This window comes from Clytia hemisphaerica, unplaced genomic scaffold (genome assembly GCF_902728285.1).
Source record: "Clytia hemisphaerica strain Z4C2 unplaced genomic scaffold, Clytia hemisphaerica genome assembly, whole genome shotgun sequence".
Lineage (NCBI taxonomy): Eukaryota > Metazoa > Cnidaria > Hydrozoa > Leptothecata > Clytiidae > Clytia > Clytia hemisphaerica.
In genome coordinates, this window is record NW_027103840.1 from 256,827 (window position 1) to 281,986 (window position 25,160).

Sequence of the window (25,160 nt, forward strand, 5' to 3'; positions counted from 1 at the left end):
ACTTTTCCGGCCGAAAATGCCGGAAATATGCCGGAAAAACCGTTTTTTTGGCTTTTTCTCGAGATTTCATCATTAGTTTTTTCTGATTTTTTGCACAAAGATGCGTATTAACAATGTCTAAAACATGGCCTAGTCAGATTTTTGAGAAAAATTCTATTCCGGCTGAAAATGCCGGAAATATTCCGGAAATCGCCTTTTTCGCAGATTTTCATCGGACTTTTTCCTTATATTTCGTTGTTTTTTCACACAAAAACATTATTGATAGCAATGCCCACCATTAAGCATGTTTCAATCGAGCTGTACTTTATATTTTTTCATGAAATTTTGCACACTGATGCAAAATGGCAATACCTAAATTATGACAGAGCCTGATTTTCAATTAACGTACTTTTCCGGCCGAAAATGCCGGAAATATGCCGGAAAAACCGTTTTTTTGGCTTTTTCTCGAGATTTCATCATTAGTTTTTTCTGATTTTTTGCACAAAGATGCGTATTAACAATGTCTAAAACATGGCCTAGTCAGATTTTTGAGAAAAATTCTATTCCGGCTGAAAATGCCGGAAATATCCCGGAAATCGCCTTTTTCGCAGATTTTCATCGGACTTTTTCCTTATATTTCGTTGTTTTTTCACACAAAAACATTATTGATAGCAATGCCCACCATTAAGCATGTTTCAATTTTCAATAAAATAGATTTTTGAAGCCGGAACTTTCTAAAAATCGCCGGAACAGCCGATTTTCGCCGGAAAAACGGTATTTCTTGAATTTCTTGAGCTGTACTTTATATTTTTTCATGAAATTTTGCACACTGATGCAAAATGTCAATACCCAAATTGTGGTGGAGCCCGATTTTCGAAAAACATCTTTTTCGGCCGAAAATGCCGGAAATATGCCGGAAAAACTGTTTTTTGGCATTTTCTCGAGATTTTATCATTAGTTTTTTTTTCTGATTTTTTGCTCAAAGATGCGTATTAACAATGCCCTAAACATGGCCGAGTCCGATTTTTGAGAAAATTTTTTTTCCGGCGGAAAATGCCTGAAATATGCTGGAAATCGCCGTTTTTCTAGGTTTTCATTGGACTTTTTCCTTATAGTTGGTTGTTTTTTCATTCAAAAACATTATTAATAGCAATGCCCACCATCAAGCATGTTTCAATTTTCAATAAAATTATTTTTGAAGCCGGAACTATTTTAAAAGTCGTCGGAACAACCTATTTTCGCCGGAATGACAGTATTTCTTGAATTTCTTTATTTTTGCAGATTTCATTGGATTTTTTCCTTATATTTCTATGTTTTTCACACAAAAACATTATTGATAACAATGCTCACCATCAATCATGATTCAATTGTCAATAAAACTGATTTTTGCGACCAGAACTTCCTATTTATTTTTTCCTTACAACCCTTCCCTCTCCCCCCATCAACAATCAATGATGAATTTATTGTGTTGTGTATTTTCGCTAAGCGCTATATTTTCTGACTGATTTTTTTCATTTTTCTTTTTGCATTGCTATCTAACTTTCATCATCAGGTAGGTCCATTCAGCATATAGCTTGTTTTTAATTTTTTCCATCGATTGTCACAGGTTCTATCAGGTTATTCCAGTAACTCTTATAGGTTCAGATTAGTTTTGAGTTTGAATGCTATTATCTTTGAGTGTTAGGCTTTTTTCATTCATTGTGATATACTAACTATATTATGTTGGTTTTTATATAAAAGTTAGGAGCCATTCAGGGTGGGCAAAAAAAGTGGTGAGACAAAAGTGTGCTTCTTGAATAGCAATTAGTGCCATTGAAATTCCAAAACTTTGAAAGTTGTCTTTTTACGACATCCCTGATGACATTCTCACACAGTTTCATAGTTTTTTTTCATATTTTGATGAAACCGAGACAGGGGGTGCTGAAATTTTGAATTTCCTAAGAGAGCGGTTACCAGTTAAGGTCTTCCTACTTCATTATATTGTGTACGAAAATTCCAAAATTGTTTCTTTTTAACAAAAATATCCTGCATCTCTATAAAATTCCGTTTTGATTGATGGGTTGAAGCCATTGCATAAAGGGGGCGGACTGAAATTTCTATAGGATTTCTGAAAGGGGGATCTGAATTTTCAAATGTATTTCCTAAGGAGGTTACTACATAGGGGTTCTCCAAATGTATTGCAAGATTTCCAGCACAACTAACCAAAGACAAATGGAATTTCTTATGCACTAATTTTGCATTATTTTTTTGCCTGAACACTTTTTCTGTCAAATGAGTATCAAAAAAAATGCCAAGAATTTTGCCAAAAAACCTTGAAAAACTACTTAAAATGACCAAAAAACCTTGAAAACCTTGAAAATCCCGAAAAAAAATCTGTAGACACCCTGACGCTACTTTGAGTAGTTTTTTTGAAATTTCTTCCTGTTACCCCCCACCCCTCCCCAGGAGAACACACTTAAGTTCATGTATGTTGAGCGAATGTTAACTATTGTTTCGTTCCAGATTAGTAAAAGTACTGAACTAAAGATAATTACTGCTGTGGAGGAGCTTTGAGCAAGACATATTATAAGATCGGAAGAAAACTACAATTGAAGGTTAATGAAAATTGGCACAGATGTTCTGCAGATGTTCCCTATCATGACGCAAACCTCCAGGAAGAAAAAAAGATTTGATGACATCATCCAAAAAGCAATAAATAGTTTAGAAGTTATCAGCATTTTAAAATTTGAGATTTTATGTCATGTTTCACAATAAAGTCATAAAACCTATTATGAGCCAAACATTTTGCACAAGTACTCTTCAGACCTGCCAACTTAAGATGTTCATTTGGCGTGAGATAAAAATTTCGAAGGAAAATCCGAAATCTTAGCCCGATTTTTCCGATTTTCCGACTTCGGAAAACGGAAAATTTCCAAAAAATCAGGGAAATTTATTCCGAAAATCGGAAAATCAGGGAAATTTATTCCGAAAATCGGAAAATCGGGGAGATTTATTCCGAAAATCGGAAAATCGGGGAGATTTCTTTCAAATAACAAAAATGCGTGAGAAATCAAACTTTTGAAAAATTGCGTGAGACAGTGTTGGAAAGCGTGAGTCTCACGTCCAATGCGTGAGAGTTGGCACCTATGACTCTTAATAAAGTTTTACTAAAAGACAGAAAGTTTCAAATCATTTCAAAAACCTTTCTTAAAGATATACACAAAGAACAACAGCGTGGTAGATTCTACCCCTCCCCTGCCCTCTCCCTTGGGGCTAATAGGGTTAACCCCAACCCTCCTTTGACGAGGCTCCACTTCTATGTGAATGTGTTTCTCTTTTGTTCTGTTGTTCCCCTGGTAACAGTAGGTCTGTCATGAATAAAATATGAATAAAAACATTTCGGTTCATGGATGTTCAGGTCATCTGTTCAATATTCATTTCATTAAAACGTGTAAACATCAGCAAGTATTACGTTTTTAGTACTATTCATTTACTATTCTACCAAATAACTTGCTTGTTTCAAACAATTTTAGATAATTCATAAAATAACTACAATATTAACTGGTGGTTCATTGTTTACAAAATAATAGAATGGCTGATCTTGCACAACTTTCTGAAGTTTTGAAATGTACTTTGGATAATGACAATGCGAAAAGGAAAGAAGGTATACATTCTGAATACGTTCATTCCAGTAAGAAATATATTTCGAAGGTCTCTGTTTCGGGTTTGTTTTTGAAATGATAAGAGCTGAAATTCTGGTTCATTTTCCAGGCTGGCAAGGTGAAAATGGAAATTACCTTAGTAAGTATTTACCACGTAGTTATGGATGATTATCTTTATTCTGATTTTAGCTGAGAAATATCTGGACTCAGCAGACAGTACACCAAACTATGGATTATCTTTATTACACTTGTTGACTGCAGAAGGAGCTGATGATGTGGTCCGTGTGGCAGCTGCAATTACATTCAAGAATTTTGTTAAAAAGAATTGGAGAATGGTAGGGGATAGTAGACTCTGAGACTATTTCTTGCCAACATTTAATTGTCTATTAATTAACTATACTATTTTGAATGTTTTTTGTAGGGGTCTGAAACCTTTCTGGTCTTGTAATAACTTTCAAGCATGTTTATTCATCAATAAGAAATTTTTTGTAGTTTTTTTTTCTTGATGGTCATAATGCAAACTTGCAAAATATTCTAATATTCATAAACTTTTTGGTTTTTTCATGTTCCCAGTACTAATTTATGACTACATTTGACTTTTGGATTCAGATCGAGGGTGAACAAAACAAGATTTCAGAAAATGATCGCACACTCATCAAAACAAACATTGTGGAGTTGATGTTGAAGAGTCCTGATTCTATACAAAGACAACTCAGTGAAGCAATTAGTATCATCGGAAGGGAAGATTTTCCTGAAAAATGGAATGATCTTCTTGGAGTAAGCTGTCAGTTCTTTACATAGAAAATTTAACTAAACAAACTTTTATTGAAAACAAAGGATTCAATTTTGCTGAGATGGTAAAGTTTATATGGTTGTACTAGAGAATACTCTTTCTATGTCATTCGTTTTCTCAATTCTAGAATTTGACTGGTTATATGAAAGTGTCAACTGACATGAATCTCAAAGTTGTGGATGGTGTTTTACAAACTGCGCACTCACTGTTCAAAAGGTTTTTCTTATCTGATCATCCATTGATTTTTTTTTTACCGTAGAATGTGTACCTACATTGCTATTTGTTGCAATTAATAAAAACTTTAATAATTATCAAACACTATGTTCACTCGTCGTTCACATGACTAAAGGCTCAATCTCAAAATAAGTGTCTTGGGAAATTGATAATCTTGCGATTCTGTTCTGCCTTTGAGAAGGGACTTTTTGTCATATGAAAACAGTGACTATTCCTCTACATGTAAAAAGGTCAATCTCAATCTCAAAGATGACCACCACAGTAAAACTTCAAATTTTGCAAGGTACTAATTTTGAGATCGAACCTTTAGTCATTTAAACAATTATTTTCAAACATACCGGGTGCACCAAAAAAAAGTATACAGGTTTGTGGAGATATTTTGAGCTTCAGGATTTATATTTTTTGTTCATTCTTTTTTAATTGTATAGAGGATGCTCTAACTTGAATTTTGAGCTATTATACATTAAATTTGAAAAAGTAGTTCGAAGGTTATTTCCAAAAAACTGACTTTTTTTCCATGTCGAAATTTCAAAAAATCATTAAAAGTAGCAATCACGCTATAAATAAGACAAAATGAAAAAAACACAATTTCATTGTCTTTTTTATTCTTTTTTCTCCTAGCTTATATTTTGCCAACGGTTTGTCCATCTTATTTACACGTCATGAATATTTCCAACACCAGCAAACTCAATGCAGACCCAAGTTCTTTGAACAACTAGTTGAGAAATGATGGTTTATTTTTTCAAAAATTTTCTCACGTAGCACACAACACCTCTCTTGGAGATTTCCAAAAAAAAAATTTCAGCTTTACTAAAAATATTTTTCCACATGGGAATAGCTTGTTTTACCATATTCTTAAATTCCGTAACGAGTTTTGACGAACACAGTTGCATTTTTCGGTATTTTTATGTGTAAAGTAGGTAAGTGCCAAGAGAAAAGTTTGCTCGCTGTTTTTGATGATTTTTTGAAATTTCGACATTAAAAAAAAGTCAGTTTTTTTGAAATAATTTTCGAATTACTTTTTCAAACCTAATGTATGATAGCTCAAAATTCAAGTTAGAGCATCCTCTATGCGATAAAAAAAGAATGAACAAAAAATTTAAATCCTGAAGCTCACAATATCTCGACAAAGTTGTATACTTTTTTTTGGTGCACCCGGTATACTTTAAATTAGAATTATTTTCAAACATATACTTTAAATTAGAATGAATAGTTACTTCGAGACCAATTTAATTTGTTGTTCTACGATGCAGATCGTTAGCAAAATATGGGTCGGTCGGTCGGTCGGTCGGTAAAATAAAAATTTAATTTTTCATTTATCAGGGTTGGTAAAGTACCGAAAATGTTTTCCAAAAAATATCTGGTTCAAAAATTCACTTTTTTTATCTTCGATGAAGATCATAATAAATCTTAGTGTATGGAATGCTTGATTTTCTAAAATTTTCAATTACTTGAATTAATTTTCAGCTTTATTCAAATTTGATTCTTACAAATAAGTAGTGTGTAAAATATATTGTATTGGAAATTCAATATTATTATTTTTTTGATTTTAGGAAAAATAGGGTAGGTCGGGCCCGTAGAACAACAAATTAAATTGGTCTCGCCTTAGAATTCAACTATTTATTTCTAATTTCAAAGCTGTTAATAAATGTTAGAGATTTTCTAACAGAAACCTTTTTTCCCATTTAGGTTTCGATATGAGTTCAAGTCACAAGCTCTCTGGGTTGAGCTCAAGTTTGTCTTAGATCATTTCGCATCACCATTGTTGGACTTGTTTGAGGGCATGATTAAAAGGGTCACTGAAACTGCTTCAAATCCTACCTTACAAAAAGAAGTATTCGAGGTGCTGGTCATGATCTGCAAAGTTTTCTACAGTTTGAATTATCAGGTAAAATGGTATTCAATTTTAAATCGGTATACATAGCTGCATATTTTTTCCCTGGTACATCTGTATTCTCTACATCCTATTCACTGATCTCTGACTTAGGTTATGGTTTATTCATACTTGGGAAGAGGTAGAAGTCTCTTATATTCTTGCTTTTTCTTAATGCTGATGGTTTTGGTCACATTTTACTTATCCTTTTCCTCGTAGGACCTACCAGAGTTTTTCGAAGATAACATCAGAAGATGGATGGAGCCTTTCCACATGTTAATGGTGTCAGATTTCTCGCATCTCATTGACAAGGTAAAATCCTGTTTCAGCGTATTATGAGGTGACTTCATCGAAGCTTTAAAAATGCTGGATAAGCCAAGTTGTGTCACAGGAATATGAGTGTTTTGGCTTTGGATAGTATAGGCTTTTCCTTGGAAATTTCAGGTAAGACGTACTTGATAGACCTTATTGGAGTTTTTGATTTTTCTAAAAAAGCGATGCATTGTGGGATTGTTTCGAGTGTATTACAATAGAATTCCCTCGAGGAATTCCTAAGAGATTTCTATTGTAATACACTCGAAACACAATCCCACAATGCATTGCTTTTTTAGAAAAATCAAAAACTCCGATAAGATCTATTGGCTTACACCCCTCAGTTTCATGCTTATTATACTAGGTAAAACCCTTAAGGGAATAACACACACCAAGCCGATCAGTGAGTGTTAAGGGTACTACTACTTTTGTTAAGGATTCCAATGAGGCCGGTCCAATCGAGAAGATTCGTTCACAAATTTGTGACAATGTAGCGATGTATGCTCAAAAATACGATGAAGAATTTCAGGTATGTTGTGGTACATTTCTTTTTAGAAAATTTGTTAGAATTTCTTAAATTGGTCATACTTTCTACTCACACTTTTTTGTTTACCCCACTGACCTTTATAAACCCTAGAATAAGCTATTGTCACGGGGACCAGGGGGGGGCACAGTTACTACAAGACAGTATGACACTTACTACCGTGGTGGTACTGTATTCAGAAGTTATGAAAACAGTTACTACACAGTGTAGTAACTGCTGTTTGGGGGTGGTGCCGAACACTAAAACTAGCACTTTTGGTGTAGTAAGTGCTTATATTTTAATTCTTTTTAAAGAACTTTCAAAATTTTTCACAAAAAATGAATTTTTTTGTTAAAAAATTCTTTGTTAAAAAAAATATTTTTGTTATAAATGGACGAAAAAAAAATTGAAATTTTTCTCAGACCCAACTTTGAAATTATACTTTCCCTAATTATCATTAAAATGTTCTCAACAGCTGTTAACCAAGTAAATTAAAAGAAAATCTAGCACAAGAATGGCTTTAGGTTGAAAAATAATCGCAATTTAGGGTAATTTCGAGGATGTTTTTGATGATATCACTCAAAAACAGGGGTGGTACCTGGAAATCTTTTCTGAAAACAGTTACTACCAAGGTGTAGTAACTGCAATGGGTGGTGGTCCTGAAAAAAAGTGTTGAAAAAGCACTTACTACACATCATGTCTTGTAGTAACTGCGTGCCCCCCCCTGCGGGGACAAGAGAAACTGTCTCTCTGATAACAACAAATTTATATATGGACCCCAACGTTGGAGGAAGGGGCTAGCTTTTTGGGCATTGTAGAATTCAGGGCACAAACATCAACTGACACAAGATGTAATTAGCGACAAATCCGGTGTTGACTTCTTCAGTAAATAAAAGATGACAATTAGAGATTGAAAAATGTATTCAAATGCAATTTACAGTAATTGCCATGAGATCATTGAACGATTGATCGACTTAGAATGTCTAGAGATACCTGTAGCTTCCTCATAGCTCCATCCAAAGGCCATCTCTCAATCGACTCATGGGCAGCAACGTTCCTCGTTCCCGTACAAAACTAAAATGTCTACATGCTTCCTCGATATGATCGTTAAGCTTTGCAAGCTCTCCACTCTGTCAGCCCAAACATAGAAGTGTTTTAAATTCATTCACCAAGCATCATATGATTAAATGCTGAATAAGATGGCTATAGAGTTTGTTACTATAGCAATAGTTATAAAATGATAGATCATAAATCCACCATGACACATAATACCATCTCTTTGCTCGGAGTTTTTTTGAAATTGGTACCCGAAAAGAAGCCATTGTAGTGTCAAAACATAGTCTAACGTCTAACGGCGCTACATCACAAAAGGGAAAGCAAATCACTCTTGGTGAATTTATACCCACATTCTTCATAAAACTCTGATCAAAGATTTTTGGTTGGCTGGGATTGAGAAAGTGCCTGTAGGGTTTATATAAAAGTTCGGTAGTTTACCCTGATTTATAAATGTTTTAGGAATACCTTCCAAACTTTGTACAAGCTATCTGGAACCTATTGACCTCTACTGATAGCAACATCAAAAATGATTTGGTAAGATTTATAATTTTTTACCTCCAACTCTTTCCTTTTTTGACCTATTTAGCCTGTGTGAATGAATCCGTATCTAACTTGATAGATCTACGGAAAGATAAATTTTGTGGACACAACTACAGAGAAATGTACTCTCAACAAAATTCTTTTATTTTTAGCACTTTCTCATAAAACCTTACTTTAATTAAGGACAGCTTCGTCGCTTTCCATCCTAGAATTTGAAAATACATTATGAATAAACAATAACAATGATTTTTTAGCTGGTCAGTAATGCCATCCAATTCTTGGCGTCCGTTTGTGAGCGTCCTCATTACAAAGACATTTTCAAAGCTGAAGACACATTACAAAGTATTTGTCAAAATGTCATTGTACCTAACATGATGTTTCGTGATGCTGATGAGGAACTGTTCGAAGATAATCCTGAAGAATACATCAGGAAAGATATTGAAGGCTCGGATATTGATACTCGTAGAAGATCTGCATGTGATCTTGTCAGAGGGCTATGTAAATTTTACGAACAAGAAGTAACTAATATATTCTCTGCTTATGTGAACCAACTTTTATCACAATATCAATCGAACCCACAATCGAACTGGAAAGCGAAAGACGCTTGTATCTACATTGTGACTTCATTAGCTACAAAGAAATCGACCGCAAAACATGGAACCACTGAGACAAACCAGCTTGTAAATTTAGAAGACTTTTATAAGACACAAATAGAACCTGATTTGAGTGCGTCGGATGTTGATCAATACCCTGTACTGAAGGCTGATGCTATAAAATACGTCATTACATTTCGTAGTGTGGTAAGTCACTAAAGATCTTTTTCAACACCTTAAAAAAGGACAATGTCTTACCTAAAATATTGTGAAGTAATTATTTCTTTTTGAAAAGAGGTACGCAAAGATGTTGATTTATCATGACACAGTGTGAACCCCCCCCCCTCTTTTTTAAGGGGGGATCCAACTTTTCCAGAAGTTCTTTATAGGGGGGATAGGAGAATTTCCGAATACAATAGGGGGTTTGAGATTTTAGGGGGGGGGGGGGTCAAGTAAAAATAGGGGGATAACAACTTTTGGTCAAAATATCTATCCTATTTTATACTGTCTTTATATTAAATTGTCTTTTATATTGTCCCACACCAAATATCTATGGTGTGGGACAACTAAAAGACAAGTGTAGATAGCTAAATTTTCGCCTGCGGTGCCATGTTAAACTCTTTTTTCTTATATTTTTTAATACAAATTTCAATGTTTTTGGTTTTGAATGACTGGTGGACTGCTGCTGAAAATAGCGCGAGTTCGAAATTTTTTTAAATAGGCGGGATACACATATAGGGGGGTGAAATAAAAATGGGGGGGGGTTCAGACCCCTCTGCACACTATGCCGAGAAGTATTTATTGAGATCGGTTTTTTCCGTATTCCCAGCAATGCCATATATTGCTTTCAAAGATAGCCCATTCGGCAAATTCAAATAATTCAAATCTGTTTAGCAAACACAACAAATTTTACATGTTCCTTTTTCTTGTTTATGCCGCATGCTCCTTATGTCTTCAATCTTAGCTTCCGCGAGAGGTGCTACTCAAATCACTTGGATATATGGTCAATTTACTGAAGACGAATATCAATGTTGTTCATTCATACGCTGCGAATGCAATCGAAAGACTACTCATGGTTCGTGCTGCCAATACGACTAATGTGTAAGCTATTCGACATTTCATCATACGTTCGTTCGTTCGTTATACTTTGAAAGTTTTGTCATTTGACTGATTAGTCTTGGGGGGTTCAGTTTATTGTAATTATTATAGCCAACGAAAAACGATATTTCCCGTATTTTATATTTTACACGTAAAATACGAGACTGCGTTTAATATAAGGGGTCTTGTTGGGAAATGTTTTCTTTTTGCTCTCAATATACAACAAGTAATGATCTTTGGAAAACTTTCAAAGAAGCTATACTCGACCTCAGAAATAGGTTTGTACCACTGAAAAAAGTAGGTAACAGCTTTTGGAAGAATAAAGGCAAAATCCCTATAAAAAAGGACCTGCGAGATGAAATCGAGAGAAAGAAATTGCTGAATAGAAGGTGGTTAAGATCTTCACCTCTCTACCGAGATCATCACCGCGCCAACTATGTACTCGCAAGGAATAGAGTAAATCGAATGCTGGTGAAGGCACATCGGGCATATGAGAAGAGTATCTCTGACAAATCCAAAGAGAAACCTAAGATCTTTTGGTCTCACGTAAGAAGTAAACTCAAATCAACAAGTGGAGTTTCGCCACTTCTTCAGAACCCTGACGATAAATCGTCTCTTAAACATGACGACCACGAGAAGGCAAACATCTTGCAAAAGCAGTTTTGCAGTGTCTTTACTGATGAGCCAGAGGGTGAATTATCAGACTTCCCTGCACGAACAGATAAGAAGATTAGTGATCTATTCGTCACCGAGGAGATGATGAAGAAACAGATAAAACTGATTGACACCAACAAATCCTTTGGTCCAGATGAAATTCATCCCAAAATGTTGGTAGAATTAGTCGACCACGTAGCCGAGCCTTTGGCGATCATAATGAATAAAACCTTGTCGTGTGGAATCATACCGAAAGAATGGAAGATGGCTTACGTTTCGCCAATTTACAAAACAAGGGTGCTCAAAATCTAGCAATAACTATAGACCAGTCAGCCTGACATCAGTTGTTTAAATTGATGGAATCATTTCTAAGGAGGCATATCATGAGCATCTACAAATCAAAAATATTGTCAAATAAACAATACGGCTTCATCAGTCACCGATCAACAGTTACTCAACTCCTGAACTACTTGGATAAGTGCTGCTAAAGCATTGCTAATGGTAAAGTAGTTGATACGATATATTTCGATTTTGCTAAAGCCTTCGATACTGTTCCCTACCGTCGCTTGCTGAAGAAACTTGAAGGATATGGAATATCAAGTAACTGTCTACGATGGATAGAGTCTTTCTTGACAGACAGAAAGCAACTCGTAAAGGTCGATCAAACTCGATCAAGTACAAACTCCGTTGTAAGTGGTATTCCTCAAGGAAGTGTCCTTGGACCACTTCTCTTTGTTATCTATATCAATGACCTCCCGGACAAAACGTCGTCTCATCTATTTTACTATTTGCCGATGATACGAAGATAGTCAAAGAGATCAACTCAATCGAGGATTCTTTGACAATCCAACAGGACATCAATGAACTGGAAAATTGGTCGAGAAAATGGCTTTTAAAATTCCATCCAGATAAATGCCATGTACTAACTCTCGGGAAATTCGAGAACATCATCCATGCACACCCATACTCGTTAGATGGAAACCAACTTGAACGCGTTTCCCTTGAAAAGGATCTAGGTGTGCTGATCGACTCCGCTATTACCTTTGAAGAGCACATATCGAAACAGGTCAAGAAAGCAAACTCAATTCTCGGTGTGATCAGAAGAGGCTTCGAGGAATTATGTCCCAGGACACTTTACACACTGTATACCACCTTTGTTCGACCTCATTTGGAATATGCTCAATCTGTATGGTCACCTAGATTGCGTAAGCACGTCAACCTACTTGAAGGGGTTCAAAGGCGTGCAACAAGAATGGTACGTCGTCTACGAAATTTAACATACGAGCAGCGCCTGCGAAAACTGGACTTACCATCTCTTGAATTTAGGAGACAATTTGGCGACATGGTTCAAATATACAAGCACCTTCACTTCTATGACAAAAATACCATCGTCAAAAAGCTTTCTCGCCGAACTCGTCCCCATCGTAAACATGATTACGAATTGATCCCTAATTTCTCAGATGATGGATTAAGGGGTGTGCAAACAAAATCATTTTATTATAGATGCATATCGGCGTGGAACCAGCTCCCAAAAAATGTTGTTAATGCTAAGTCAATCAAAGCATTTAAAGAAGAACTGACTCAGGCATGGATAAAGCACCCGTTACGTTACGATTCAAGATCATGACTGTAAATCCTTTAATAAATAAATAATAAAATAAATAAATAATGAACAGAGTAGTTTGGTCTTTTTAACCCTATTAGCCCAAGGGAGGTGTGTAGAATCTACCACGCTGATGATCTTTTGTGTATATCTCGGAGAAGATTTTTGAAAGAATTTGAACGCTTAAAACTCAAAATTGTAAAATACTGATAACTTTTAAACCATTTATCCAATCATATTCAAATTTTGACACGTGATATTGACAATTTAATTTAAAAACCAGATTTTTTTGAATGATGACGTACCATTATTTATGACGTCATCGAATTTAGAAAATTTTACTCATCTTCATCATAGTTTTAAACGAAAAATCTTCTTGGTAGATACAAAAGCAGCAAATATTTTAAAGAAACGCCTTTTATCTTTCAGAATATTGAAACAGATTGTAAATGTTTTATTCTCCTCTTCATCTAGCATAACGCCCAACGATGTGTTACCAATAAACAAAGAACTCTTCCTCAACCTTTTCGGCGCTCTTTCGTTCCCTGGATCTTCTGAAAATGAATACATCATGAAAGGTATATCTTCTTTCACATCCTCTCAATATTAAGTAAGTGCTCATTCTTTTACGTGATCCCAACACCTTGGGCAATTGGCAATTAGCGATGCCAGAGGTGACCTCATTATGTTATTAATTTTTGGAACTTCGAGTCAGAAGGTGAGCCACCTGCTTTGAATAACGAGTTTAATAAAGTTCATTGCTTCTTCTCTGGAGTGCTTTAATTTTACAGAAAACAGATTTTTAACATGATTTGAAATATTGGTAGCAACCTTCTTAGTGCAAACATTAGCACCTATATTATTTAGTGGGCTTGCCGCGATTCGTGTGTCTGTGAATGGCTTCGTTGAGTTGAAAACGATTCCAGGACTTTCTTACATATATTTTTCTTTACGTCATTTCAGCGATAATGCGAGTTTGTACAACGTTGCAAGACAGCATTGCGCCTTATATTAAAGACATTATCACAAGTCTGGCAAATAAACTAGCGGAAGTTAGCAAGGTAATGACAAAAAAATATTTAACACCAACATTTTCATCATTCGCACCATAGTCCGTATAAGAAAACGCTGGTCCCGTCTTATTGGTTTGACCTTTTGTTAAGTTTTATATTTCACAACATACCTTTTGTTTGTATATTTTTTTCTGGCTTTGAGTTCCTTTTTAGCCTGTTGTTTATTATACAGGCCTCAATTGATAAAAGAATAAGACTCAAAAACGTTGTTTCGTAGTTTGAAAATGCTTCGCTACTTCTTGGAGATAAAGTTAAAATGAATGAAAGAAAGGAAGGCCTCTTATTTTAGGTGAAGCTTAGCAAGTCAACTATGAGGTGTACTCTATGGTCATAAATGCGAGAAAAAAAAGATAATTATTTACTCGGTCAAAAAATACAACTTTGGCCTTGTTGACTTGAAAAAGGGGCTCTGTTTTTGATGGTTTTAAAAGTCAATCAGTGAAAAACTTTAGACCATACCTTTCGATGGAATAATCATTGTGAAAGATTATATCGAGACAAGCTTTAGTGACAAGACACATACAGAATGATCTTATTATGTAGTCTATAGTTATCGTGTTATCGTATAACACCTTTTATTCCGTATTACATCGTATTACACGAATCAATCTACTTATATTTTATTTAATTTGTAACTTGACTTGTGACAAAATATTTTTTAGAACCCGAGCAAGCCACAGTTCAACCATTATTTATTCGAATCCATTTGCACGCTCATCAGGTAAGGAGTTGGTGAGGGTTGTAACTGATATCTTATATAAAAAAACTAGATAGAGCTATAGTCCCTATTTGAATCAAAATAATCGGCCATATTTGATGAGTAGACCATAGTTCGGTGCCGGCAACTTGATCAATCAAGCCTATCTTTCTTATCGTCACTTCGCGCCATTCAGGTTTTTTTGCTTGGTCGAATAAATTGCCGAACTGTGACCTACTGTGACCTACTTTCAGCAAAAATGGCGCATTATTTTGCTTTACCTGCCGTTGTTTGGAAAATATGTGTTAAATTTTATTTTGATTTGGTTTCACATCAGGGGAGTCTTCAGAAGTCCGACACTTTCTAGTCCGACCGCTAAAAAGTCCGACAATGCAATCGAAGGTTTGGCCAGTTTTCCGAAATAGATGTTGTCCGACAACAAGTGATAAAATAAAAAGAATAAATATTTGAGTAAAAACGTTAGAAGCCTGTCTGACTAACCAACCATGCTAATTTTTATCACTTCGTTATCAAGGCAGAGGCCGTGTCCGTCTTGTACAGGCTAAATTGAAGGCTTAAACAAATTTATTTTTTCTAATCGCATTTGAAAATGTTATTTTATGTCAGAGGGAGAAGGTTCACCAATAAGTGGTAAAAAGTGTTTGTGGTAAAAAACAATTTGAAGAGACGAGGAGTGAGGAAATTTTGATTTATTAGGCGCCTTAGTTTGGTTTAGCCGCCAGAACAAATATAAGAGATCGTACGACTATTTACGGACAAAAAAAGCAGTCGGAGTAGACACACTTCCGGGCTGATTCCATCTCGTCTGTATTCGGCCTGTTTTGTTGTATGACTAGAAAGTGTCGGACTAGTGAAATGCACCCACACATCACAAGGCTTTTATGTTTCACTTAGTGCTTTATATAAGATATCTATGGGCGTAACTACATAACTTCCAAATGGTTTCAGCCAATCCTCTGTTTTTAATACTGTACAAAATGGCCAGTCAAAATTAATTTATTTTCTAAGAAGCAAAAATCTTGACTTTTCTGTTATCGTTTCCAGGGGAGTCGGTAAAACAAACAAACCTGGTATCGCGGTCATCGAGGAGACCATTTTCCCTGTTGTGCAAATCATTTTGATGAATGACGTCACAGAATTCTTACCTTACGTATTTCAAGTGTTATCTTTGACTTTGGAAACTCGCGAGCAAGGTGTTCAAGGACCTTATATGGATCTCTTTCCGCTATTGTTGCAGCCTGTCTTGTGGGAAAGACAAGGTAAAGTTTTTGTCAATTTTAATTCACGCCAATTTTAAATCACATATTAATTGCCTTGGAAAACCGTATCAGATTAGTGAGCTATTCTCGGCAGGGGATTAGATTTTTTGAAAAGATGAAAAATAATATTCAAAATATCCTTGCCAAAAAGTCCTTTTCATTAAAGTGTGTATTACAATATGACGAAGAACTCTTTGAATTGTAGTCTTTTTGGACCTATCCCGGTTGAGGTCCTATAAATTAACCCGTGTTCGTTCGTTCGTTCGTTCGTTCATAAGTTTTTTCTGATTTTTTGCACAATGATGCAAAATGGCAATACCCAAAAATTTGCCGGCTGAAAATGCCAGAAATATGCCGGAAAAACCGTTTTTTTTGGCATTTTCTCGAGATTTCACCATTGGTCTTTTCCGATTTTTGGACCTACCCCGGTGGAGGTCCTATAAATCAACCTTTGTCCGTCTGTCCGTCCGTTAGTTACCAGCTTTTCTCGAGATTGGCTCATTAGTTTTTTCTGATTTTTTGCACAATGATGCAAAATGGCAATGCCCAAAATGTGACGGAGCCCGATTTTCGAAAAAAAAATTTTGGGGGCAAATTTGGGCCAAAAAACGGCTAAAAAACGGGTTTTTTGGACTTTGTGAAAAATTGGATCATTAATTTTTTCTGATTTTTTGCACGAAAGTAGGGTACCATCATAGGTATAAGATGGCTCAAGCAGATTATTTCAAAAAAATTTTATTGGCTCAAAAAACGCATGTTTATCTATAAGAATCACTATTAATAAGCATACGTCGATGTTCTTAGTCAAATTACTCAATTTTTTTATGAGATAGATGTTTTTTTTCTGCTCAAGAGGGCTTACTTTTGAAGAATATGTGTGTTTAGACAGGAAATTTGGGTTGCTTGGCGTGTTTTTATAGAAAAACTGGCTAAATTCGATATTTTTTTATAAGCACATTATCAGTTACTTAGGCATTGACTTTTCTCGAGATTGGCTCTTTCATTCTTTATGATTTTTTACACAAAGATGCATAACTATAAACCCTTGAAATGTGAGGGAGCCCGATTTTCGAAAAAAAAATTTTTGGGGCAAATTTGGGCCAAAAAACGGCCAAAAAACGGCTAAAAAACGGGTTTTTTGGACTTTGTGAAAAATTGGATCATTAATTTTTTCTGATTTTTTGCACGAAAGTAGGGTACCATCATAGGTATAAGATGGCTCAAGCAGATTTTTTCAAAAAAATTTTGTTGGCTCAAAAAACGCATGTTTATCTATAAGAATCACTATTAATAAGCATACATCGATGTTCTTAGTCAAATTATTCAATTTTTTTATGAGATAGATGTTTTTTCTGCTCAAGAGGGCTTACTTTTGAAGAATATGTGTGTTTAGACAGGAAATTTGGGTTGCTTGGCGTGTTTTTATAGAAAAACTGGCCAAACTCGATATTTTCTTATAAGCACATTATCAATTACTTAGGTATTGGCTTTTCTCGAGATTGGCTCTTTCATTCTTTATGATTTTTTACACAAAGATGCATAACTATAAACCCTTGAATGTGACAGAACCTGATTTTCGAAAAAAAATGTTTTGGGCAAATTTGGGCCAAAAAACGGTTAAAAAACAGGTTTTTTGGACTTTGTGAAAAATTGGATCATTAATTTTTTCTAATTTTTTGCATAAAAGTAGGGTACCATCATAGGTAAAAGATGGCTTAAGCAGATTTTTGCAAAAAAAAAAAGTTGGCTCAAAAAACGCATGGTTATCTATAAGAATCACTATTAATAAGCATACATCAATGTTCTTAGTCAAATTACTCAATTTTTTTATGAGCAGTTATGAGATAGATGTTTTTCTTTTCTCACGAGTGTTTGGACAGGAAATTTTGGTTGTTTGGCATGTCTTTATAGAAAAACTGGCCAAATTCGATATTTTTTATAAGCACATTATCAATTACTTAGGTATTAGATTGATTGGCTCTTTCATTTTCTACGATTTTTTGCATAAAGATGCATAATTATAAACCCTCAAATGTGACGGAGCCCGATTTTTGGAGAAAAAATTTTGGGGTATATTTCAGCTAAAAAAACCGCCATAAAAGGGTTTTTTGGACTTGGTGAAATATTTGGACCATTGTTTTTTTCTGATTTTTTGTATGACAGTAGATAAAAGATGGCTCAAGCAGACTTTTGTAAAAAATGAATTTTTCAGCTCAAAAAAAGCATCTTTATCAATAAGAATTACTATTAATAAACATACATTAATGTTCTTAGCCAAAATACTCAATTTTTTGGAGATGTTTTTTTGCTCACGAAATCTTGAATATGAAAGAACATTTCAAGAGCATGAAATTTTGGTTTCTAAACGTTTTTTATAAGAAATAAACGACTAATTTTAATAGATCGTCACTATTTGTGTTCTGAATGATTGTTTAATGGTCACGTCACGTAGATATCAATTATAAATGTGTTAAATGCATAATCCAGGTAGGTCCATCAAAGTATCACTTGTTTGCACAGAGATGGGTATTAGCGATGCCCAAAATGTGGCCGATTCGGATTTTTGAGAAAAATTTTGTTTTTCGTTTTTGCAGATTTTCATTGGACTTTTTCCTAATAGTTCTTTGTTTTTTCACACAAAAACATCATTGATAACAATGCCCACCATCAAGCATGATTCAATTGTCAAACTGATTTTTGAAGTCTGAACTTTCTTAAAATCGCCGGAACAGCCGATTATCGCCGGAAAAACGGTTTTTCTTGAATTTCTCGAGCTGTACTTAATATTTTTCGTGAAATTTTACACACTGATGCTAAATAGAAATACCTAAAATGAATACCTACCTAATAAAAATACCTAACGATCGTATTTATTAATAACATTCGAATTCTTTTCAAAACAAAACAAAATTCCTTTTATAGAAATGAACATTTCAAATGTAAATCAAAACATAAAAATGAAAGAGTTTGTCGTATGTCGAACTGCAACAGCATTCAAAGTGCGTTAAAAAGCAAAAGGAAAATTAGTCAACCTCTTTCTTCATATAAAAAAAATTCGTCCTTACTGTCAAAAAAGTGTGTACGCCATTTTACATGTTTAAATTCAAAAGGTTATGAGAAGGATTTAAAAAAGCAATTTAGAATTAACTTATTTATTTTTTGAAATCTGATAAAAACAAAGAGTTGCACTATTCTTTGTGGCTTTTCCGCTTTTTCCTGAAGAATTGTCATTTCTGCATTTCACTCCTCTACCATTACATACAATTATTTCAAATTATCGAAAGCTGGACGGCATATTCAACGCGGGCGAAGCGAGAAATATATCTACTTGCAGAGTCGTTTCGGACGACTCCGGTACGGTGTAGTTTTAATAACGATGCTCTTTCAGATAATTTTTTACTTAAACAAAAAAATACGTCACGGAGACAGTAAACAATCCAAATATGGTTAAAAGATAAGACACCCGGGGGAGGGCTAGAGTCAAACTTTGAAAAGGATTTCTTTTTATATTTTATCGTGCTTTTAAACCAGCTTCAAAATCCGAAAGACTTTTAGTGCGTTCAGCTACAGCTTAAGCGGCGTGCGACGCCGGGTACCGCCTATATTTTATAATCTCAACACTTTGATTTCTATAGGCAACGTACCTGCTCTAACGAGATTATTACAAGCTTACGTCAAACGAGGACCTGAAGAAATCATTAAATCGAATCAATTGGTAATTTCTTTTTATTATTTTAGTAAAGTGGCTTCTTGTTACAACGTAGAGTCACTACCTTAAGTGGATAAATTTTGGCGTGGATTTAATTTGGCGAATGACCAAAATGCGATTTTTGGCGGGGATTTAATTTGGCGAATGCTCAATTTTGTAAAATTTGGCGGGGATTTAATTTGGTGAATGCTCAATTTTGTAAAATTTGGCGGGGATTTAATTTGGTGAATGCTCAATTTTGTAAAATTTGGCGGGGATTTAATTTGGTGAATGCTCAATTTTGTAAAATTTGGCGGGGATTTAATTTGGCGAAAGACAAAAAAAGTGTTTTTTATTAGGGTGTTTTGTTAAAGCTCAGAACAGAAAAAATAAGATCTATTATAAAGGTAAGAATAGTTTGTTAAAACAGTGCCGTAGGAAGCATTTTCTTGTTGGGGGGGCTAAAGTTTTGTGACACTGCGAGGGCCGACAATGGTTTGGCCCGAGGGGAGGGATTTTGAAAATTTGAGCTCTCTGCTTGAAAATGCACTCAAAACATGCACTTAAAAGACAATTATGACAAATTAAAAAAGAAAAACTTTGCATTTTGCAAAATAACCATTTTTGAAAAAATTATTGGGGGGGGCATAGCCCCCCCTTGCTCCCCCAGTTGCTACGGCACTGTAAAATGTTTACAGTTAATACACGGTCGGCTTAAGAAAGGCGAAAATAGTTTTCTGAAATTTCTCGATTAAAAACATGATTTTCCTTTAATTTTGGCGGGGATTTAATTAGGCAAAAGGGAAATTTTGAAAAATTTGGTGGGGATTTAATTTGGCGAATTGCCGAATTTTGACGAATTTTGTCAAAATTTGTCAAATTTAATCCCCGCCAAAATTTATCCACTTAAGGTAGTCCCACTGATTACCAGGGCTTAATTTCAAATTATCAACAATGATCTTTTTGATTTTTTGATTTATAGAACCCTTTATTAGGAGTGTTTCAAAAGTTGTTGGCGTCTCGTTCAACCGACCACGAAGCATTTTATTTACTCAGCACCATGACAGAATTGATGCCATGGAATGCTATCTCCGAATCCATGAAACAAATTTTTGTGCTACTCTTTCAACGCTTGCAAACGTCCAAAACTACAAAATATGTTAAAGGTACCAATATTTTTAGCAGCAAAATTTCTGGTCGGTTTTATCAGGATTTTATCACTTGATCCAATTCTGTAATAAATACCCCTTCAAATTTCTCAGGGGAAACCAATAACCTATTTGAAAAATTTCCTGAAATCTAGTTTTGAAGATGGAGAGTTATTTTCTTTTCTTTCTTAAGGTCGGTCTCCACTTTCGCGCGAAATGAGAGATAGTTTTTTTCTTAACCTTTTTTGCCTGAAGAAAAGATTACGTCATAAAAAAGTTTCGCGTGAACAAAAAAAAAGTTGAAGGAAGTTCTACTTTTTTCCTCCGTTAGGTCAATTTCGACTAATGGAGTTGCTTCATTTTTCAACCGACCAATAACTTTACAAAAACGTCCAAAGGTTTTCGCTCATGTCGCGCGAAAGTGGAGACCGGCCTCAACAAGCCTTGCATAATGCTCTTTTTCAGAAAACGAAAGGAATATCTATGAATAGTTTTGTAAAAAAAAAGGTTTCTATTTCCTTTCTTAAACTTGAAAAAAAATTATCATTATTTTTGTATTTCCAACACTTTTTAATTTCAGGGTTCATTGTGTACATTTCTATATTTGCTGGTAAAAAGTCACCTACCGATCTCCAAAAAATGATTGACAATGTCCAACCAAAGTAAGCTTTATTTAATTATTTTAATTATTCATTAATAATTTTTCTACTTTAACGCATAGCAATTATTTTGGACGCTGCGCGTGAAGAATTAATAAAAATTAAGTGCAAAATCCTAACCTTCAGTATACACGTTTTTTTGAATAAGAACAAACTATATAAGGCTTTGGTGGCCAAAATGTTAATAACAAGTTAAGAACATTTTAAAGCTTTGTGGGCTCAAAAACACCCGATTTCTTAGGAAAATGAACTAAAATACCCACAAAATGCTAAAAATAAGAACATATTAAGAACATTTTTAGGCTTAAAACTCAAAAAGTTAAGAACATCCGGAGGCTTGAAAATTTTTAGAAGTTCTCATACAAAACGTGTACATCAAAAAATGAAAATTTGACATTTTAGCTTTATAAATATCAAATTTTATTATAATCAGATTTATATTAGTAGAGATATTATATTTTAAAAAGGTAACCTCGATTTGAGCTAAACGTCGGAACTTTGGAAGCAAAATAGAGAGTTCGATTTCCAGCATAATCGCACGATGAGTTATTTTTTCTTATTTGGCACGCCCTCAAAGAGAGCAATTAATCGTTAATTGCATCCTGTAGAGAGCAATTAATCGTTAATCACACTCTCTAATGCAGCGCCAATGTTTACAAAATTGATTTTAATGTTTTTTCTTACATTTTTTTTACATCGAACGTTTTAATTGCATTCGAAATTTATTTTGTGAGAAAGAAAATCAATAAGCAACAATAAAAGAAAGACATAAAGAGAAGTGAAAAATATAAAACTCTCAGTGTAATTTCTGTAATTTACTTTCCTAACTGGGAAAAAGTAGTGAAAGTCATTGTGCGATTAGCTCGTAATCATATCACAATTCGAAAATTGCACTTGTGATTTTTTTTTTCGAATTTCTCTCGTCCTTTCGGACTCGGAAAATTAACAAAAAAATCACTCTTACAATTATATTCGAATTGCACTCGTTATCATGTGATTACATATACGAAGTAAATGTAAATAAATATCTATATTTCTGTCTTTTCCAGGCTTTTTGGAATGATGCTTGAGAAAATTTTGGTGTCAGATCTACAAAAAGTCAGTGGAATGACAGAGCGTAAAATTTGTGCTGTTGGTGTCACTAAGATCCTCACAGAATGTACGTGTATGATATAAAGTCATTAAACTCTTAAACTTTTGTACCCCTGCACTTGTTCAAATGTACAAAAGACATAAAGTTTTTAATTCTCTTCTAAATCAGTCTCATGTTGATGGTTGATATGATTGAAGAACTTTTTCAGTCAAATATCTCACAATTTGTTACTCATTCTTATTAAAATCTATTGGCTTTGATTATGCAATCGTTGTTGCTACAGTGTAGTACCCTAAAGTGCTGGTGTCCCCTAAAATGTAGGTTGGTGCTTAGCAAAGTATTTTAGCCTGCAGTTTCACTTTAAACGAAAAGTTTTTCTTAAAGCTGAGTACTTCATATTTTATAAGATAAAGAAGTTTATAGTTTCAAATAGTACATTTCAAGTCTATCCAGATATAATTGGCAGTGGAAACTTTTGATAGTCAAATATAATTGTGAAAAATTTTTTGTTGCTTGTTTTAGAGAATCAAAAGCACTAAATTTGAATGTATTTTTGGTTGAAAAATTCACGATTTTTAGCGGTTAAATTTGCGATTGCAAAAATTGAGCTTTTTTTCTACTTATGCTATAACGTTCATTTTTACACCAGTGGTAGTTCAACCTTAACCTTAGGTTAAGAAGGCTGTCAGATTTCAAGGCAAACGGAAAAGTTCTTCGGAAGATATGGGACCCGAAAAACCCCTTGGTGGCACTTTTCTGTGAAATAATGTTGGATCAAATGTTGGATTCATTTGCGCCGGCCTTTAAAGCCGGTCTCCACTTGCGTGCGCTGCGATCGCATCTTTTGGCTTCAATCCTTTTTGCTTGGAAAAAAGATTACGTCATAAAAATGTAGCGCGCGCTCGAAAAAAAAGTTGAACACATTTCAACTTTTTTCAACCGTTACGTCAGATTGCGCCAATGGAATTGCTTCACTTTTCTTTTAACCAATAGCGTGGAAGCGTTGTTCGAAAAGTGCGATCAGAGTGCGCGCAAGTGGAGACCGGCCTTTAGTGTAAAGGTAGAGCGTTGTGCTACGCTACGGTGCGCGATGTCGTGAACAATCTAGTGATAAAGAACATCTCTCTCGCCTGAAGAGGAGGCTTCAGATCAGACGTACTTATTTTAACGCTTCGGTGTTATCACTTTTAGGTCCACCAGTGTTTGAGATGTATATCGAGCATTGGCCGAAATTGTTGGAAGCATTGATTGGGCTGTTTGAACTGCCACAAGATGAAACTATCGGTGCCGATGAACACTTCATAGATGTGGAGGATACCCCAGGTTCGAAGACGTGTCATATCCAGGGCCCTATTGTATGGACCCGAATGCCCCCTTCCCACTAGCTATTTACTTTAAGGTCTCCTCGTAGCTCGATCTATTTGTCATTGCTGCTTTTCTTTCTATTGTATTAACTCGTTAAGCACGACCTTCTTTGTTATTCATAACTTGAGAGATAGTGATATATGCTAAATTACCGATATAATGAACAGATAGCAATGGATATTATATCTTTCTAGGTTACCAAACAGCGTTTTCACAGTTGGCTTTTGCAAGTAAAAAAGATGCCGATCCTTTCAGTGAGATTGTCTGTCCCAAAGAATTCCTGGCCAAACAACTTTATCGCTTGTCTACCGCGCACCCTGGAAAAGTATGATAATTTTCTTCTCAAAATGTGAAAATAGTCCATGATTGTACTTGAAATCTTACGGGACGAGTTTCGCGATTTAGATTGTCAACTCTTTAGTACAAGAATTGCACTTCAAACTATAAAGGTCAACATCATCTTTTCGCACCCCAAGATGATTTTCTTCCACTATAATATAAAACTAATCTTTGGATGTCGAGTTACGATTTTCTATACGACAACTTGGGAACGCATGGGTTAAGAAAAATCCTTTTCCAATACATTTTAACTTTTTTTTTCTTTTTTCATAATGAAGAATACTAATTCATTATTGTCATTATTTGCATCAATTACGAAAACTTATTTCATTTCAGATTAACCCGCTCTGTAAAGCAGTCAATCCAGAAGCTTTGAATTTCTTACAAGGATACTTAACGAAAGCTCAAGTCCAACTTTCTTGAGAGAAGAGATGAGCGAATTTGAATAGCTGTGCAGGAGGCGTTACATGTTTAGTTCTGTTCTCGTGTTTATGTGGGAGGAAGACAAAGGACTATAATGAATAACTTTAATAGAATGAATGAATGGATGAACTTATAATGTTTGGGTACAAGTGAAAGCTAATGAGTAGAAGATTTTATTATTAAACCGTAAATAATAAATATAAAAAAGAAATGTTTCAAGAGAAAAAATTAACTACGTGCTAATTCACTTTATAGACCTGTCAATTTTAAGAGATTGAGTTCTGATCTCTTCCTATTTTGCTCCTCTAAGGGACCTAATAAGAGCCTTCAGACTGTAAAAACGGAAGTTATTGATTCTTCGCTAAGCAGTCACCAGGGTATATGTTAATTCCTTTCAGGAAAATCAGGATAGTAAACTTCAAACAATATCTTCAATAAATTTCATGATGCACCTTATCTTCTATAAAATACTGAAGTAAGAGAACGACCTTCTAAA

At 34.7% G+C, this 25,160-nt stretch overlaps 1 protein-coding gene across 1 annotated transcript; it reads left to right on the top strand.

Annotated features, from left to right (window-relative positions):
* Positions 1 to 3,491: 3,491 nt before the first annotated feature.
* On the top strand, positions 3,492 to 24,896 carry LOC136807480 (exportin-2-like; the record flags this gene model as incomplete). Its single annotated transcript, XM_067064060.1, is given in 21 exon segments — positions 3,492 to 3,622; positions 3,810 to 3,955; positions 4,230 to 4,397; positions 4,541 to 4,629; positions 6,337 to 6,535; positions 6,740 to 6,832; positions 7,269 to 7,361; positions 8,871 to 8,945; positions 9,206 to 9,751; positions 10,509 to 10,645; positions 13,374 to 13,477; positions 13,863 to 13,960; positions 14,635 to 14,693; positions 15,735 to 15,949; positions 19,585 to 19,664; positions 20,620 to 20,803; positions 21,366 to 21,447; positions 22,494 to 22,603; positions 23,729 to 23,860; positions 24,097 to 24,227; positions 24,578 to 24,896. Coding segments are annotated over 21 exon segments (2,901 nt in total). The 3' UTR covers positions 24,665 to 24,896.
* Between the last annotated feature and the right edge of the window lie 264 nt (positions 24,897 to 25,160).